Source organism: Trachurus japonicus, chromosome 24, assembly GCF_045865225.1.
Source record: "Trachurus japonicus isolate A0001 chromosome 24, Traja_1.0".
Taxonomy (NCBI): Eukaryota; Metazoa; Chordata; class Actinopteri; order Carangiformes; family Carangidae; genus Trachurus; species Trachurus japonicus.
Window position 1 is genome coordinate 4,844,105 of NC_140930.1, and position 17,597 is coordinate 4,861,701.

The 17,597-nt window shown below is 41.5% G+C and overlaps 1 protein-coding gene across 1 annotated transcript; it reads left to right on the forward strand.

Moving 5' to 3' along the window:
• The first annotated feature begins 339 nt into the window (after positions 1-339).
• On the forward strand, positions 340-16,423 carry LOC146961189 (snake venom 5'-nucleotidase-like). Its single transcript, XM_085770983.1, has 8 exons — positions 340-828; positions 4,535-4,757; positions 6,380-6,568; positions 9,472-9,669; positions 10,448-10,602; positions 13,161-13,419; positions 14,821-15,021; positions 16,027-16,423. The coding sequence occupies exons 1-8, from the start codon at positions 481-483 to the stop codon at positions 16,191-16,193; spliced, it is 1,740 nt and encodes a 579-aa protein (XP_085627109.1). The 5' UTR covers positions 340-480; the 3' UTR covers positions 16,194-16,423.
• Positions 16,424-17,597: the final 1,174 nt, after the last annotated feature.

Sequence of the window (17,597 nt, forward strand, 5' to 3'; positions counted from 1 at the left end):
TTGTTTGAAACAAGTGTAAATGATCTAAAAACAAGTTAATTTTTAGATGATGAGTCTTCTTTTTCACAAGAAAAAGGACAAATATTCTTGGAAAGATTTTGAGTTTTTGCAGTGCTGTGTGTGTGATGTGACACTGTTGCCATGGGCGACGACATCAGCATCAGGTCAACTCCTCTGATGAGTGGATAGATGTCAGCGGCGGTGGGAGGAGGAGGAGGAGGAGGAGGAGGAGGATCAGGACACCCCTCCTCCTCCTCCTCCTCCTGGAGGTGCAGCCTGACTCCTCACGGACTCCCACGCTCACCATGAAGTTTCACACGCTGCATTCAGAGGGAAACAGACCAGGAGGAGAAGAAGAAGAAGTAGAAGTAGAGGAGCAGATAAAGGTCTGAGCGGTCATGTGAGGAGGAACCAGTCGATCTGTCTCTCTCGGTCTCCGGTTTCCTCGGATTATTCGGTTATTTTATTTTACGCGGAGAGATGGAAGCGCTGCGTCCGGAGCTCTTCTCCCTCCTCCTCCTCCTCCTGCTGCTGTCGCCCGGTTCCTCCGCGTCCAGCTCCTCCTGGGACCTGGTTCTCCTCCACACCAACGACGTGCATGCCCGGGTGGAGGAGACCAGCAAGCGCTCGGGGAAGTGCGGGGGGCAGAGCGGGGACTGCTTCGCCGGCGTGGCGCGGAGAGCCACGGAGATCCGGAGGATCCGCGGCGCCGGCGGCGACGTGCTGCTGCTGGACGCCGGAGACCAGTTCCAGGGGACCGTGTGGTTCAACTACTACAAGGGAGCTGAGGCTGCACACTTCATGAACAAGCTGCAGTACGATGCCATGGTAAGATAAAGATAAGATAAGATAAGATAAGATAAGATAAGATAGATAGATAGATAGATAGATAGATAGATAGATAGATAGATAGATAGATAGATAGATAGATAGATAGATAGATAGATAGATAGACTGCTCAAAAAAATAAAGGGAACACTTAAACAACACATTGTAACTCACAAGTATAAGTATATCACACCCGTGTGAAATCAACCTGGGATGATAATTTTGATTTACATTGATCATTTTTATGTTAGTTTGTTCCCAACACACTCTAGGCCTACTATATATTGAATAACGATTTTAAAATGCAATATTTCATTAATTGAGATCTAAGATGTGTTGTTTAAGTGTTCCCTTTATTTTTTTGAGCAGTGTAGATAGATAGATAGATAGATAGATAGATAGATAGATAGATAGATAGATAGATAGATAGATAGATAGATAGATAGATAGATTTTTTTTAGACTTTTATTTATTTGCACATAAAAAATAAAACAAAACATTTACTTATCTCTCTTACTAGTAAGAAAGATATGAAAAATAAATGTGCAGGTGAGGTCTGAAACCTGAAAGGCTTATAACATGACCTCACCTTGATCTAACAGATAATTGAAGCACAGTCAAGAAATAATAATCGCATACCTTGTGCAAGGTATGGATAGAAAATAAAATTAAAAAAGAAAGGAAGGAAAGAGATGAAAAAAACAGGGAAGATGTTGGTAGTAAAAATAAAAGTAGTAGTGGTGATAACAGCACTAAATAAATAAATAAACAAAAAAGAGGTGAGAAAAGAAAGCGAGACAAAAGAAGAGAACAGATGAATTAAGTTCAAGTAAACACTAAAAAGGGAAAAGAAAGAAGAAGAAGAAGAAGAAAAAAATAGATAGATAGATAGATAGATAGACAGACAGACAGACAGACAGACAAAAATCTATATAAAAGTTGAATTGTTTTGTCTTTTCATTGTAGTTAGTTTCATATTTGACATATATTCTGAATTTTATTTTTTTGAAATGTTGATTAATGAGCTCAATTTGTGGTTTTAAGATAATAAGAATTGATCCAATAGAAATAAAAAAATTCAGAATAAAACACTCAGGGAAACCAACTCCTGTTAAGTGTATCACAAAGTGACAGTTTCAGTATGGAGCTACCTTTATTTTGAAGGAGCTTTAATACAAACATCTACCTTTATTTTGAAGGAGCTTTAACACAAACATCTATCTTTATTTTGAAGGAGCTTTAACACAAACATCTACCTTTATTTTGAAGGAGCTTTAACACAAACATCTACCTTTATTTTGAAGGAGCTTTAACACAAACATCTACCTTTATTTTGAAGGAGCTTTAACACAAACATCTACCTTTATTCTGAAGGAGCTTTGATACAAACATCTACCTTTATTTTGAAGGAGCTTTAACACAAACATCTACCCTTATTTTGAAGAAGCTTTAACACAAACATCTACCTTTATACTGGTTGGACTCTCACAGATTGACCTACATTGAGCTCATAGTGAATAATTAGCCATGAACGGTTCAACTAAAATCAATTTCACACTCACATTGATTTGATCTGAGGTTGAGAAATGTTTAACTCTTAAAGGGACAGTTCACCCTAGAATGATATTTCGCTCATTATCTACTCACCCTCATGTTGACTAAGGGCTGGAAGAATTTTCAGAGTCCTTCTCTGAGTTACAGGGGGTCTTGGTGTAGCAGTGCATGTCCATATAACGGTTGCAAAGGGACACCAGAGCTCTTCGTAAAAAAACACACACAAAAAAACATCCAAATACCTCCATGATGCTCGTATGTAATGTCCGTCTTGTGCTGAAGCCCCAAATTGCGTAATTGTCCCGAAAAAAATTAAATAAGTCTATATTTTAAGCTTGTTTGTAGCGGAAGCTTCTCGAAGCTCCTCTTCCTGGTCCGTCCAAATCTCGCGTGATTTGCGCCGGCGTCAGTGCGGTTACTGCGAATCACGCAATTTGGGGCTTCAGCACAAGACGGACATTACATACGAGCATCATGGAGGTATTTGGATGTTTTTTTGTGTGTGTTTTTTTACGAAGAGCTCTGGTGTCCCTTTGCAACCGTTGCATTGAAATGCACTGCTACGCCAAGACCCCCTGTAACTCAGAGAAGGGACGGAGGACTCTGAAAATTCTTCCAGCCCTTAGTCAACATGAGGGTGAGTAGATAATGAGCGAAATATCATTCTAGGGTGAACTATCCCTTTAACTATTTCTGGAACTTAACTTAACTTATTTCCTCTCCCAGACCAGACCAAAGTTACACTAATGGTCCAACACTCGTCCACCACCTGTTTGTTGCTCTGTCCTGCACTAGTTCACATCTACAGCATCTAATAAGAGTCTAATGTGGAGGAGCAGATGTTTGAGTGCCGAACGCTCTCAGTCAGCAGACTGCCTGGAAACACTTAAGCTGAATTGTGTAATTATAAAATAGTCTTATCTTAGTCATCAACAGAGACATTAGCTTACGGTTTTCAACAGACAGCTGGAAGACAAAACCAAGACAAAGAAAAGAGAGTGTAGAGTTATAATCGACCTGCAGGACCGTTTTAAACCTGTGGTCTGTGGTTCGAACTGACGTTTCACTTCTTCCTTCCTGTTCCACCTCAGCTTTCACTCTTGGTTTTCTGGTTCATGTTTGGTTTTATCAGAATCGTGCACACAGTCACCGCTGATGCAAAGTGTTGCAAAGTAACTGACGATAAACAACACGTAGCCTATACTGTACTGTACATGACAGAGTTTCTTTTCTTTCTTTCTTTTTTCCGAGCTGTTCTTCAAGCAGCCTGGAGGCTCAGTGTTAGTCTGCTCTCTGTGTTAAACACCGTCTCTATAATCACTGTGGTTCTGGCTGGAAGATTAAAAACCACCGCGAGCAGAGCTGATCCATTCAAACACCGCTTTCTGAGCTGCTGCTATTAAGCTAATTAAAACTGTCTGAGACCTTTGGACCCAAACCAGTAAATTACATCCAGTCTCTCTCCGGTCTGAGTCCTTTGGCCGTAAACAAGAAACTCTGTGTTTCCTATCTGATGGTTTTAGTCCTGTTTGTTCAATCAGCATAAGTCACATCATCGCTGTCTTGTCTGAGGGAGATGTTTGTTTTAAAACTTCTTCAAAATAAAGGCAGATGTTTGTATTAAAAGCTCCTTCAAAATAAAGGTAGATGTTTGTGTTAAAGCTCCTTCAAAATAAAGGTAGATGTTTGTGTTAAAGCTCCTTCAAAATAAAGGTAGATGTTTGTGTTAAAGCTCCTTCAGAATAAAGGTAGATGTTTGTGTTAAAGCTCCTTCAAAATAAAGGTAGATGTTTGTTTTTTTTTGTTTTTTTTAACCTTTATTTAACCAGGCAAGCAAATTAAGAACAAAATTCTTATTTTCAAAGGTAGATGTTTGTGTTAAAGCTCCTTCAAAATAAAGGTAGATGTTTGTATTAAAGCTCCATACAGTATAAAGGTAGATGTTTGTATTAAAGCTCCATACAGTATAAAGGTAGATGTTTGTATTAAAGCTCCATACAGTATAAAGGTAGATGTCCATGTGAAGTGTGTATAAAGCAGCTCTAGGTTTCTGTCACTTTGTGATGTCACAACTAAGCCCCGCCCCCTCACCAACAACTTTGCAGGATTTGGTTTCTCTGAGTGTTTTATTCTGTTTCTTTGTGTTTTTCAGGCTTTTGGGAATCACGAGTTTGACAACGGAGTGGAGGGACTCATGAAGCCGTTCATGGAGCAGATCAAGTGTCCTGTCGTCAGCGCGAACCTCAGAGTGGACGGTGCTCTGGCAGCGACGTTTGGAACGACCTTCCAGCCGTACAAGATCCTGAATGTGGGCGCGCAGAGAGTGGGCGTGGTCGGATACACGTCGCAGGAAACGTCGGATCTGTCCAGACCCGGTCAGTGAGCGTCCTCATGTTTCTGTTTGCTTCTAACTCCATCACACATTGTTTACATCGTCATCCAAAGGCCTCTTCACTGTAAACACATATATATATATACACACCCCAGTACATCTGTACAACATCTGTAAACCGTTATTCTCCTGTCTGCCAAAAAGAAAATGGAAAAACCTCATCATCTGAGTTTCAATATCAACACTGAATCCCAAAAAAGAAAACAAATTTCACTGCAGCGAATAGATAGATAGATAGATAGATAGATAGATAGATAGATAGATAGATAGATAGATAGATAGATAGATAGATAGATAGATAGATAGATAGATAGATAGATAGATAGATAGATAGATAGATAGAACTTTATTCATCCCAAAGGAAATTATTCGGCCAGGCTGCTCCAGAGGAAAATAACTTAGTTAAAGAAAATAAATAGGATACAAAGAGGAAAATATATGATAAAATATATCCTGCAATGTCTAGACAATATACACAACAAAGGAGCAACCTAGATATAAGTTAAAAGTTAAAATACAGTGCAACATTAATTCTGTAATACAAAAGTCCGAAAAACACAATCTAAGAATTAGATATGTTATTGTGTATGTAAAGAAAAACAAATCAAATCAGAAAGTAAAACAAGATTCATCCCTGAGAGAAAATCTCCATCTAAGAAACTTTCCAAAGAGCAGAGGATTAAAAACTCACATATGTTTAACAGTTAAAACAACAACATCTGCCCTAATTGACTTTCTAATCCTCAGTTAAGTTACAGTAAATGTAGTCAGTCGTGTAAAGTTTCACCTCCTGTTTCAGCTGCAGAGGATGAAAATAGAGATGTGCGTGTTCGGTCGGTTCTATTCTGAGACGGTGGAAAACAATGAAAAACCACATTAACACCAGGAGGACGCCAGAGGGTTGAGTCAGACATGTCAGAAGAAGTGTTACAACAACAAAAAAAACCTGAGTATTTCAGTTTTATAGCTTAAAATGAGAAAGACAGATGTGATTTAATGAACAAATATAAAGATGAGTCATTGTAGTGAAATAAAAAAAAAAGTCACTCTGGTTTCACTTTGTCACATAAATAATGTTAGAAATGTTGTGTATAATGAAAATGTTCAACCTAATGAGCTTACAGACGTAGAAAAACCTTCTTTCTGTTATTTATTGTTTTATTTATTTCTTTAAAAGGAACAATACACATTAATGAACATCAGTATGTGTATACAATTTAAATGTGTCGAGTTAGCAAACCTGCTAATTTACATCCGTAGTCCCTTGGCAGGTAATAAACAGACAGACAGAGGAATAAGAGGTAGAGTTAAGAAAAAATAATAAATCAAAAATACATTTATGGCTCATTATTTATATTTTTTTCTAATAAATAATTTAAAAAATCTTAAATAATGAAACTTTAATCCCAGTTCCCTTAGCTCTGTCAGAGTTAACAGGATGATAACAGAGTCATTCAGCCCTTTTAGATTCATCTTGTATAATTAAAAGCATTAGCATCTGTAGAAAACCCTCATACTGATATGTGCTAATCGTCTGATTTGTGTAAATATTACAAAAAAGTAGTTTTTTTAATACATATTTCTCTTTTTTCTTCTGCTGCTCAGGACCTCACCTGCGGTTCGAGGACGAGGTGACGTCTCTGCAGCCGCACGTGGACAAACTGCGGACGCTGGGGGTGGATAAGATCATCGCTCTGGGCCACTCGGGCTTCACCATGGACCAGGAGATCGCCAGGAAGGTCCGCGGCGTCGACGTGGTCATCGGCGGACACACCAACACCTTCCTCTACACAGGTGGGCCGCAGCGGACACGACACATTGCATCGCATCTGTCCTGTCTTTACTATACGTACAGTATGGGGGGACTGTCAATGGGAAAAAAACACACAAGAGCAGCAGCAGCTTGTGTTTTATTGCCCATCCTGCTCAGCAGCTTTTCTCTTCAGTGGCGAGGAGACAGAAACAGTGGATTAATCTCTTTTCCTTCAGTGGGTTTTAAGGGGATAGTTCACCCAAAATTGAAATTACACTCATTATCTACTCTCCCTCATGTCGACTAAAGGCTGGGAGAAGTTTCAGAGTCCTCCGTGGCTTCTCTGAGTTACAGGGGGTCTCGGCGTAGCAGTGCATGTCCATATAACGGTTGCAAATGGATACCAACTGTCTTCGTAACAAAAAGACACACCAAAAAACATCCAAATACCTCCATGCTGCTCGTATGTAATGTCCGTCTTGTATTGAAGCCCCGAAATGCGAAATTGTCCCGAAAAAAATTAAATAAGTCTATATTTCTAACTTGTTTTGTAGCAGAAGCTTCTCGAAGCTCCTCTTCCCGGTTCATCAAATTTGGACGAACTGGGAAGAGGACAGACCCCGGTTCGTCCTAATTTGACGAACCGGGAAGAGGAGATTCCGCTACAAACAAGCTTGAAACATAGACTTATTTCATTTTTTTCGGGACAATCTCGCATTTCGGGGCTTCAATACAAGACGGACATTACATACGAGCAGCATGGAGGTATTTGGATGTTTTTTGGTGTGTCTTTTTGTTACGAAGACAGTTGGCATCCATTTGCAACCGTTATATGGACATGCACTGCTACGCCGAGACCCCCTGTAACTCAGAGAAGCCACGGAGGACTCTGAAACTTCTCCCAGCCCTTAGTCCACATGAGGGTGAGTATAGATAATGAGAATGAAATTTCAATTTTGGGTGAACTATCCCTTTAATGATGGTGGCTCCGACGCTGCTGAAGCTTCCTGACTGAAGGAAAGTGACGAGCTCCAGAGCAAACAGACTCCAGCCTGGTCGCCATAAATAAAACTGTGGAGCAGAGCAGCGAGGGAACGAACCGCTGGCTTTGACCTCAGGCCACAGAAACGCCAGGAAAATAAAACTGTTCCTGTGTCACAGAGAGAAAGAGAGAGAGGGAGTGATCCATGCTGACAGTGATGCATTCAAGACCTCCTGCGAGTGGGAGTTTTGAGTTGAAGTGGATCTGTGTTCGTCCCTCTGGGTTCGACTTGAAACTTGTTCCTAAATGTTTTAATTTCCACTATTTCATCACTGACCTTAAAGCAGAACTTTGCAAGTCGGCCGGAAATAGCTCGCTCCTTCGTTGGTTTCTCTTTTTTTCCCTCTCCGGAGCTCCCCCACAGTTCTGGTAGGCACATGTCACTGTCGTAAAAAAAAAAAAAACTCGCAGCCACCACCTCCGCCCCCTACACGTGCTTGTGTTTACTGCTGTTTGCTAAGCCCTGCTAACACCGAGCTAATGCTAACACGGAGCTAACAGAGCTAATGCTAACACGGAGCTAACGCTAGCACAGAGCTAACGCTAATAGGGCCACACACAGGCACAAAGACACAGACATACACACACAGGAATAAAGGTTCCAAAACGCGAAGGTGTGTGTGTGTGTGTGTCATGATGTATTACATTATCTTATAAAAGACCCATGGTGTGTGTGTCTGTGTTAGCATTAGCTCCCCGTTAGCCACAAGCTGAACTTCCTCAGTACAAACATTTCATGTTTCCATGGTTTCCTCCGACTTTCCGAACTCAAACCAATCACGATTCGTGACATGCATGACGTCATATGCGTTCTTATCTCGTACTGCCGTAAGGCAGTTTCTCGCGATACTTCTATCCATTGACGAGATTTGTAACACCGAGACGGACGACTGATCTTGCAAGTGCGGTTTTCAGCCAGTGGGGGGGGTGAGCGCATTGGCCTAGACCCCATTCACTTCATAACAGGTCGCTCTACCATCACAGTGACTCTGAGCCACAATAATTACAGCCCAAATCCTGCATAGTTCCGCTTTAACGTTGAGTCTCAGATCATTAATGGTGTGTTCAAAGGTCACAACAGGAAGTAAACTAAAAAAGAAAACTGTCCGTTATTAACCAGATTGGTGATAAGGATAGTTTAATAATTGATTATTAACAAACAGTCGAACTCATCGAACCAGGAGAAGCTGTTTTCAGTGATGAGTTCAGGTGACGTTGGAACAGACAGTTCTTCAGAGTCGTATCGGCTCCAAAATAACATAAAATAAACAAATGCAACAGAACAGAGTGGAAATCTATTAAAAGTAATAATAAAGAAGAACAAACAGATAAATAAACAAAGGACAAATATGAAATGTCAGTGACAGACAGGATGTTTATTAACTGTTGACTTTGAGTTCTTGTTTGTTACCAATCTAAGAGGCGTTCAATATCAATAGGAAACGTTTTAAACTTTTCCTTAGGAATATGTAATCTCTGTTGCAAAACAAAGGTTTATATCTTATTTTCTATATTGTTTGGGTTTGACACTGTTGGTTGGACAAAATGAGACACTGTGAAGTTATTTTTGTTCATCTTTATTATTTTGGTCCATTTCCCTTTGATTCCCTTCAGAAACGTGAGATTCTGTTATTAAACTAAAACACGTCATCATCTGCGTAACGAAGCACTGAGCGGTAAAAAAAAGTTCAACTCATTCTCTGCTGCTGAACTTTTCCTCACACTTCTCTGCTTTTTGTGTTGTCCTGAGGAGTCTTATTTTGAAGGGCAAGGTTACCCTGAGCCTAACGGAGGAGGCTGATCGGTGCTTTAGTTAATTCATATTGAACAAATCTACCTGAAGGTTGTTTCTGTCCATCTAGATTCAGACTCTCTCTCCTCTGACACTCTTTACTTTTTCAGGAACTCCTCCGTCCTCCGAGGTTCCCGCCGGTCCGTACCCCTTCATGGTGACGTCGGTCGACGGGCGGAAGGTTCCCGTGGTCCAGGCCTATGCCTTCGGGAAGTATCTGGGTTATCTGAAGGTGACGTTTGATAAGGACGGACACGTAGTGAGTTCCACGGGAAACCCCATCCTGCTCGACGGCAGCATCCAACAGGGTAAAAAGGACCGGATTCATATGAGATTTAGATTTAAAGGGATAGTTCACCCAAAATTGAAATTTCACTCATTATCTACTCACCCTCATGTCGACTAGGGGGTGGGAGAATTTTCAGAGTTATCCGTGGCTTCTCTGAGTTACAGGGGGTCTCGGCGTAGCAGTGCATGTCCATATAACGGTTGCAAATGGATACCAACTGTCTTCGTAACAAAAAGACACACCAAAAAACATCCAAATACCTCCGCGGAAGCTCCTCTTCCCGGTTCGTCAAATTTGGACGAACCAGGGTCTGTCCTCTTCCCAGTTCGTCCAAATTTGACGAACCGGGAAGAGGAGCTTCGAGAAGCTTCTGCTACAAAACAAGCTTGAAATATAGACTTATTTAAATTTTTTCGGGACAATTTCGCATTTCGGGGCTTCAATACAAGACGGACATTACATACGAGCAGCATGGAGGTATTTGGATGTTTTTTGGTGTGTCTTTTTGTTACGAAGACAGTTGGTATCCATTAGCAACCGTTATATGGACATGCACTGCTACGCCGAGACCCCCTGTAACTCAGAGAAGCCACGGATAACTCTGAAAATTCTCAAATTTCAATTTTGGGTGAACTATCCCTTCTAAGAGTTAAAGGAAAAAGATGAAGTGACTTCTGTTTGTCTTGTTTTTTAGACTTGTTTGCTTTAGAAATGGTAGAGAGTAGAAAACCAGACATTTACTGTGTTCATGTTGAGTTGTTTCTGGCTCTTAACACCGGTGTTGGTGTCTTCTCCAGATCCGGAGTTCCTGGCCGACGTGGAGGAGTGGAAGAAGAACTTGGCCAACTACTCGTCCCAGGTGATCGGAAAAACTCTGGTCCTCCTGAACGGAGACACCGCCGAGTGTCGCTTCAGGGAATGTAACCTGGGAAATCTGATCTGTGACGCCATGGTAGGTTTAAGGATCAGAGCTTCAGGCTGATGATCTGTGACTGTGGGAAGTTTATGGTTCGATCCAGACTTGGTGAAACTTGCACAGTGATTCAGTGGTTTAGACACTTCCTGTCTGGAGATGAGTTCAGTTACCAGATGACGGTGTGGACACTTACCTCACTCTTTAAATATGTTGGGTGATTTGTCAGAGTCTCTGAACTTGATACAGTCCCACATGAAAGTCTGTTTCGTGGTGTTGGACTCTGATGTTGAAGAAATGAGCTGCTGAGAATCAAAACAGGAAGGAAACCACCGCCTCCTTCCAAACATCCACCAACCACATCATTAACAGATCGGGCGCTCTGCCACCAAATCTGGCAACCCCGCTGTGATGACCAACGAGCCATTAAGACAGAAAATAGTCCTGGTGGGAGCCTTGCTGTGACATCACACACTGCTCTGTTTCTCAACCAAGTAGATTTTTGGGGGGAAAAAACCCAACAAGGTCCAGAGTGCTCATGAAGTTTTTTCAGCATCTAGCAAAGGTGCTGTTTGGTTAGGGACGTGAAGTTACAAAACACTGAAGAAAAGATCCAAGATACTCATCTAAGAAAGAATAAAAAGCCTTTATTAGGATGTCTATATGACAAAATGGTTAAAATAGATCAGTACAACATTAAAATGGAGACTGGTATACAACTAATAAAACTAGATTTTTGATCAGACCTGAAAATGTCCAGCCGACATATTCACTGTATTTCTGGACCTGAGCCTAATTACAAAACTATATTCTTTAAAGGGATACTTCACCCAAAATCAACAATTCACCAATCATCTACTCACCGTCATGCCAAGGAAGGGTTTGGAGAACTTTCAGAGTTCACTTTTGAACCGTCCAAAACACACACTATGAAACATCCAGATACCTCCATACTGCTCGTCTGTACTGACCCAAGTGTCCTGAAGCCGCCACATGGAAAAGTTGTTCAGAAAAAATTAATGTGATCTCTGTTTTTATCCTTGTTGTAGCAGCAGCTCCCAGTGGCTCTGTTGATGTTTGTGCGCATGCGTGAGATTTGCTGTGAGATGTTCGTTGGTCGTTGTAAACCATTGGATGTTTGATGTAAACACGGAAGAACATCTTGTGCAGCCACTGGGAGCTACTGCTACAACAAGGATAAAACCAGATCTCATTAATTTTTTAGGCTTTTAGGCTTCAGGACACTTGGGTCAGTACAGACGAGCAGTATGGAGCTATCTGGATGTTTCATAGTGTGTGTTTTGGACCATTCAAAAGTCAACTCTATCCGCTGCCATTATATGAAAACCTTTTGCCAGCCGGACCCCCCCTGGAACTCCTAAAGCGTTTTAATGACTCTGAAAGTTCTCCAAACCCTTCCTTGGCATGACGCTGAGTAGATGATTGGTGAATTGTTGATTTTGGGTGAAGTATCCCTTTAAGTTGTCTGTTAATTAAACAACTGTTCATTAACACAACATGGAAATATGTTCATCAGATCTCCAAAAAAACGTTAATGATCTGTAACTTTAACCTCAGTCTAGATGAATTCTTGGGTTTTACAACCAAACGTCCAATATATTGTGAACAAAACTAATAATTCGTTATAAATTATAATTGACCCTTCGCGTAAGCCCCGTCCCCTTGGTTACTGTTGCTACGCCGGGCAAGCTTTCACTCCCAGCCATGCTCCTGGCAATATTTGGTATCGATTTCAAAGGAAATATCAGAAAATTTCTGGATAAAATGTTCTGAGATAATAGAGAGAAGAAGTCACAAAGATCATTCATAGTTTTCAGTGACGTGACTCGCGCAGGAGGATAAAACATCTGTTCAACGACACGACTGGACAATGTACAGAGCAGCAGTAAGGGCTGGTCATTTTACCGTCTATCAACCCACCAAGACTTAGGTCATCTCACTGGTTGTCAAACTGCAAGTTTTTGGGCGATTGTGAACCACATACAGTTTTCGCTGCTGTTTTTTTTCTCCCACCGCTGTATCAGTCAGTGAAAGCAGTCCCTGCCTGGAGGATCCCTCGCCTAAAAGCCCAGGTAAAAGCCCTAAAAGTACAGCTGTCATTTCGGAGGTGAACATATGGTTATCCCCATATTTACACTTGCTCAAGTCGAAAAAGAAGTCCGCTCGTATCTGAACATCTCTATATTGCTGCTGCCGCCTCCGCCACCACCGTAGTAGCAGCAGCAACAACAACATCCTTCTCTACAAACAAATGTTTTTCGTCCTAGTCTCAAAATGTGTCCACAAAAGCAAACGTAATGACTCCCTGCTGAAAGCTCGCCAGGCCTATAGTTACGGTTGCTAACGTAGGATTGGACAATAGCCGTTGGTGGGAGGGGTGGGCGAAGGGTCAGTTGTCTCCATGGTAACTTTTATCTGACTTCAAGGTCTTGGTCCGACCTCTTGGTCCAACCCAGACTCTGAAGCCTTTTGCTCTTTTGTTGTGACGTTGGTGGAGGTGGAGTTTCGTTCTCCATCAAGTGGAGAGTGAAGCTCAGAACGTCTGACCTGTCCTCTGTCCTCCATCCGTCCTTCAGGTCGCCAACAACATCAGGTCTTCAGACGGCGTCCAGTGGAACCACGTCAGCGCCAGCATCTTCAACGGAGGAGGCATCCGCGCGTCCATCGACGAGCTCACCAGGAACGGTTCGATCACCATGGAGGACCTGATCTCCGTCTTGCCCTTCGGAGGAACCTTCGACCTGGTGCAGCTGAAAGGCTCCACGCTGAGGAAGGCCTTCGAACACTCAGTGAGACGCTACGGACAGAGCTCCGGAGAGTTCCTCCAAGTCTCCGGTATACCCGAGTCCCAACATCTGTACACACACTTTCATTTCATTTCGATTTATTTCATTCATGGTATACATTCTCACATAGTTGCACAGTCTACTTGCCAACAATGAGAACCCGGAAATGTTGAGTACCCCAAAGTTTTATGTTAGAAATAGATAGTATGGGTACCCAGTATTCAGAAACTGCCGGATGCTAACTTGTATATAGTGAACAATTAGCATAATTGACATAATTAGCATACATTAGCATAATTGCTATGGCCAATATTTCAACAACTGCTTGGCTGATCTGGGCAATATTAGTGTCGTTTTAGAGGTTATTGATGATGCTGAATCCATTTCTGACATTTTCAAAATTCAAAATGGCTGTCTAAACCGGAAGTGGCCAAATTTTGAAATCCATCAAAATCGGCCCACTGGAGGTTAAAATCTGGTCACTTCCGGTTTAGACAGCCATTTTGAATTTTGAAAATGTCAGAAATGGATTCAGCATCATCAATAACCCCTAAAGCCACTCCAATATTGCCCAGATCAGTCAAGTCAATGTTGTTGAAATATTGCCCATATAGGCAATTATGCTAATTTATGCTAATTATGTATAATTAGTTAGCATCCGGCAGTTTCTGAATACTGGGTACCCATACTATATATTTCTGACATAAAACTTTGGGGTACTCAACATTTCCGGGTTCACAATAGGGCCCTATGGGCTGGCAAGTAGACTAACATATTTACATAATGTACACATTTTTTTTCACCATGAATGAAAAGGAGCAGGATGAAGAAAACTTATAGTACCTGCCCCTCTCTGTTGTTACAATTACATTGGCTTACTTCAACACCAATATTATACTCTGTTTCAGATTATTAAGAATGATGAAACATAGTAATGACAAGAAAACAAACAAAATAGAAGTAGACACCACTCGTCTAGCCTATCTATCTTTTCTTTTTTTCCCTTCTTTTTCTCTTTCTCCTTCTTCTTTTTTGTAGGCGCTTATCTTTTCTTTTTTTAATATTTTCTTAAGCTGAGACATACTTGTACAACTTTTCAATTCCTTGCTTTGTGAATGCCATACTTTTACACCTGCAACAGAAATACACATTTGTTTTAAGCTTAACCTATGTATGTTTAAAATCAAGCTTCAGTCTGTTGTCCCCTTCCTCCAATTTAAACAAGCTTTGTTCATTCGTTCTGGTAATGATCTGTTCTTTGCTTTAAACATTATTTTTAGGGTCTGTAATTCTTTTATATCAGCCATTTTCAACAGACCTGCAGAAATAAAAAATCTATTTGAGGGATCTCTATTGCCTGCCTTGTGGATAACTCTTACTGCTCTTTTTTGTAGCAGAAACACTCAGTTTAGCAGGAACTGACCCGGTCTGTCCGATGTTTCCTCCACAGGACTTCATGTAGAGTTCGACTTGTCCAAACCTCCGGGAAGTCGAGTGAAGAGCCTCAGCATCCTGTGCATCGACTGTCGCGTCCCGACCTACGAGCCGGTGAAGGACGAGGAGGTCTACAGACTGGTGGTGCCGTCCTACATGGTGACCGGCGGCGACGGGTTCACCGTGATTAAAAACGAGACCCTCAAACATAACAGCGGTGAGACCTCAGGGTCCTTCGGAGAATCTTTTGTAGAGATCTCCTGATGTTGTTTTGTCTTAAAGGAGAATTCCGGCCATTTTTGACCCCTAAATCGTTTTCCTGATGGGTCACCCAGTGTTGGGGGGAGTAAAAAACGCAACTAAAATTGATGCAGGCAAACCGGAGTTACACCATGGCTAGACGGCGCTCGGGATAGCGACAATGCTAACCCATGGGGGCAATTCTTTCAACCACAACAAACACTCAAAAAACAATCAAATATCTATGGTACATGACTGGAATCCTTAGAGACACCACTGAACTCATATAGTGTATTAGTATAAACAGTATAAACTTTGTGTTTTTGCATGTAGTCACTCACCTCAGATAGCCGAACTCTGAAACATCCTGGAAAGGTTACTAAATTTAACGGTGGAGCAGTGCAGTGGTAATGTCCAAAATATCTCTGACCGTTTAAAAGTTTTAAAAGTGCCCAGAAAACCCATTCACTCCAGTGTAGTAGGCTATGTGTGTTGCCCACTTGCTTCTAAATTGATGAAAACGGCCGTGTTTTTGTTTTTAGGTGTCTTGGTCATATCAAATTACACTAACAATCTGTTTATTATAAAATGTAGATTGAAACATTCATGTAGAAAACTGTTTTTCTTACTAGCCTATGTGTTAATGTTTATCTGTAAAGGGTCCTCAATGATGTTAACATGGGCGATCTAGAAATGTAAATTATTGAAAATACCACACTTGCTCAATGCTCATTCACCAACAATGCAGAGATGTCAGTTCTTGGGTCCTTTTGCAATACCCACATTCCGCCATCAGGAGGCGCTCCCATTGGACCAATGCGTGTCGTTACTCTTATTCCAGTGCTCTAGCGCCGTCTAGCCATGGTGTAACTCCGGTTTGCCTGCATCAATTTTAGTCGTGTTTTTTGCTCCGATTTAACGATTTAAAGGTTAAAAATGGCCAAAACTCTCCTTTAACATTTGTTCTCCCCTCCCCCCACAGGAGACCTGGACATCTCCGTCGTGTCCAACTACATCACTCGGAGACAGAAGGTTTATCCATCCGTAGAAGGACGCATCAAGATCTACAACTCGTCTCCTGGACTCGGCGGTCGGACCGTGTCTCTGGTTCTACTGGGGCTGCTCTGGACTCTGAGTGGGACCGTGTAGGACCGAGTCCAGGGAACACATGACCACCACCTAGGGACGTTGGATGTTTTGGATGTCACCTAGGGACCTGATGTTTTTTTATAAACTGCATAAACATGAAGAAGACTTAACTGTGACGGACGTGGTGGCGCCACAAACTGACACAAATCATCTGATCTTTACTTTTATCGTTGTTTTTAAAAACAGAAGGAACGAGTCGAGAACTCCGGGTCGGGAGTCAAGAGTCCGATTGGACCAAACAGCGGAAGAAGAAACACTTGTTTGTTTTAAAGGGATAGTTCACCCAAAATTGAAATTTCACTCATCATCTACTCACCCTCAAGTAGCGGAAGCTCCTTGAAGCTCCTCTTCCCGGTTCGTCAAATTTGGACGAACTGGGAAGAGGAGGTTCCGCTACAAACAAGCTTGAAAAATAGACTTATTTCATTTTTTTTCGGGACAATTTCGCATTTCGGGGCTTCAATACAAGACGGACATTACATACGAGCAGCATGGAGGTATTTGGATGTTTTTTGGTGTGTCTTTTTGTTACGAAGACAGTTGGTATCCATTTGCAACCGTCATATGGACATGCACTGCTACGCCAAGACCCCCTGTAACTCAGAGAAGCCACGGAGGACTCTGAAACTTCTCCCAGCCCTTAGTCCACATGACGGTGAGTAGATGAGTGAAATTTCAATTTTGGGTTAAGCTAACGGCGACTAAAGCTGCAGTTCCACTCGTGACCACTAGAGCCTGCTCCGTTTTCTCTCTCACTTTTTACAGTTTTCCATGTTTTTCTTTTCTGTCAGTTTTGGAAAATCTCGTTCTACTCTCTATGAAGATGTTTTGTTATTGGCTTGATTGACCTCAGACCTGAGCACTGATGACCGGACGAGAACTCGTTGTGTTTTTTTTTTTTTTATAAGAGGCCGAAAAAAGTTAAAAGTAAATAAACGTGTTTTGAATCGACGGAAGCTGCTTCACTAGTGTTAATGTCGACATTTTGATGGACTTGGACTCAACTCTGACCTTTGACCAGTTTGCAGGAAGCTAAAGGTTTAAAGTTTCCTGACACTTGGATGTGATTGGTCGGTAAAAAAAATACAGGACAGAAACGACTCGGATGTTTTTCATATTCAAGAAAAACAGTTGGATTTTGAAGCAGCTCTTTCAAAAACAGCAAGCGTCATTACATCACTGTGTCAATGAGAACCATAAAACTGTTAAATAAAACGTTTCTTATCTTTATTTTCTGTTTCAGTGGTCAAACTACTGTAGCCTATGTTGCAACAGGATTTCTTAATTCATGAGTCACAGCCGCTTCCAGACACCGAACAGAAGTATTGATCCAAGTAAAACTGCTCATTGTTTCACAGCCAGAGGACGGAGAGTTTCACTGCCTCGTTCAGCAACTGAAGAGCT

Bases quoted from the DNA above. Each gene is read 5' to 3' on its own strand.
- LOC146961189 (XM_085770983.1), top strand. From the start codon at position 481: ATGGAAGCGCTGCGTCCGGAGCTCTTCTCCCTCCTCCTCCTCCTCCTG. The intron at 829-4,534 runs GTAAGATAAAGA...TGTGTTTTTCAG, and splicing joins AGCTGCAGTACGATGCCATG to GCTTTTGGGAATCACGAGTT. The intron at 10,603-13,160 runs GTAGGTTTAAGG...TCCGTCCTTCAG, and splicing joins ATCTGATCTGTGACGCCATG to GTCGCCAACAACATCAGGTC.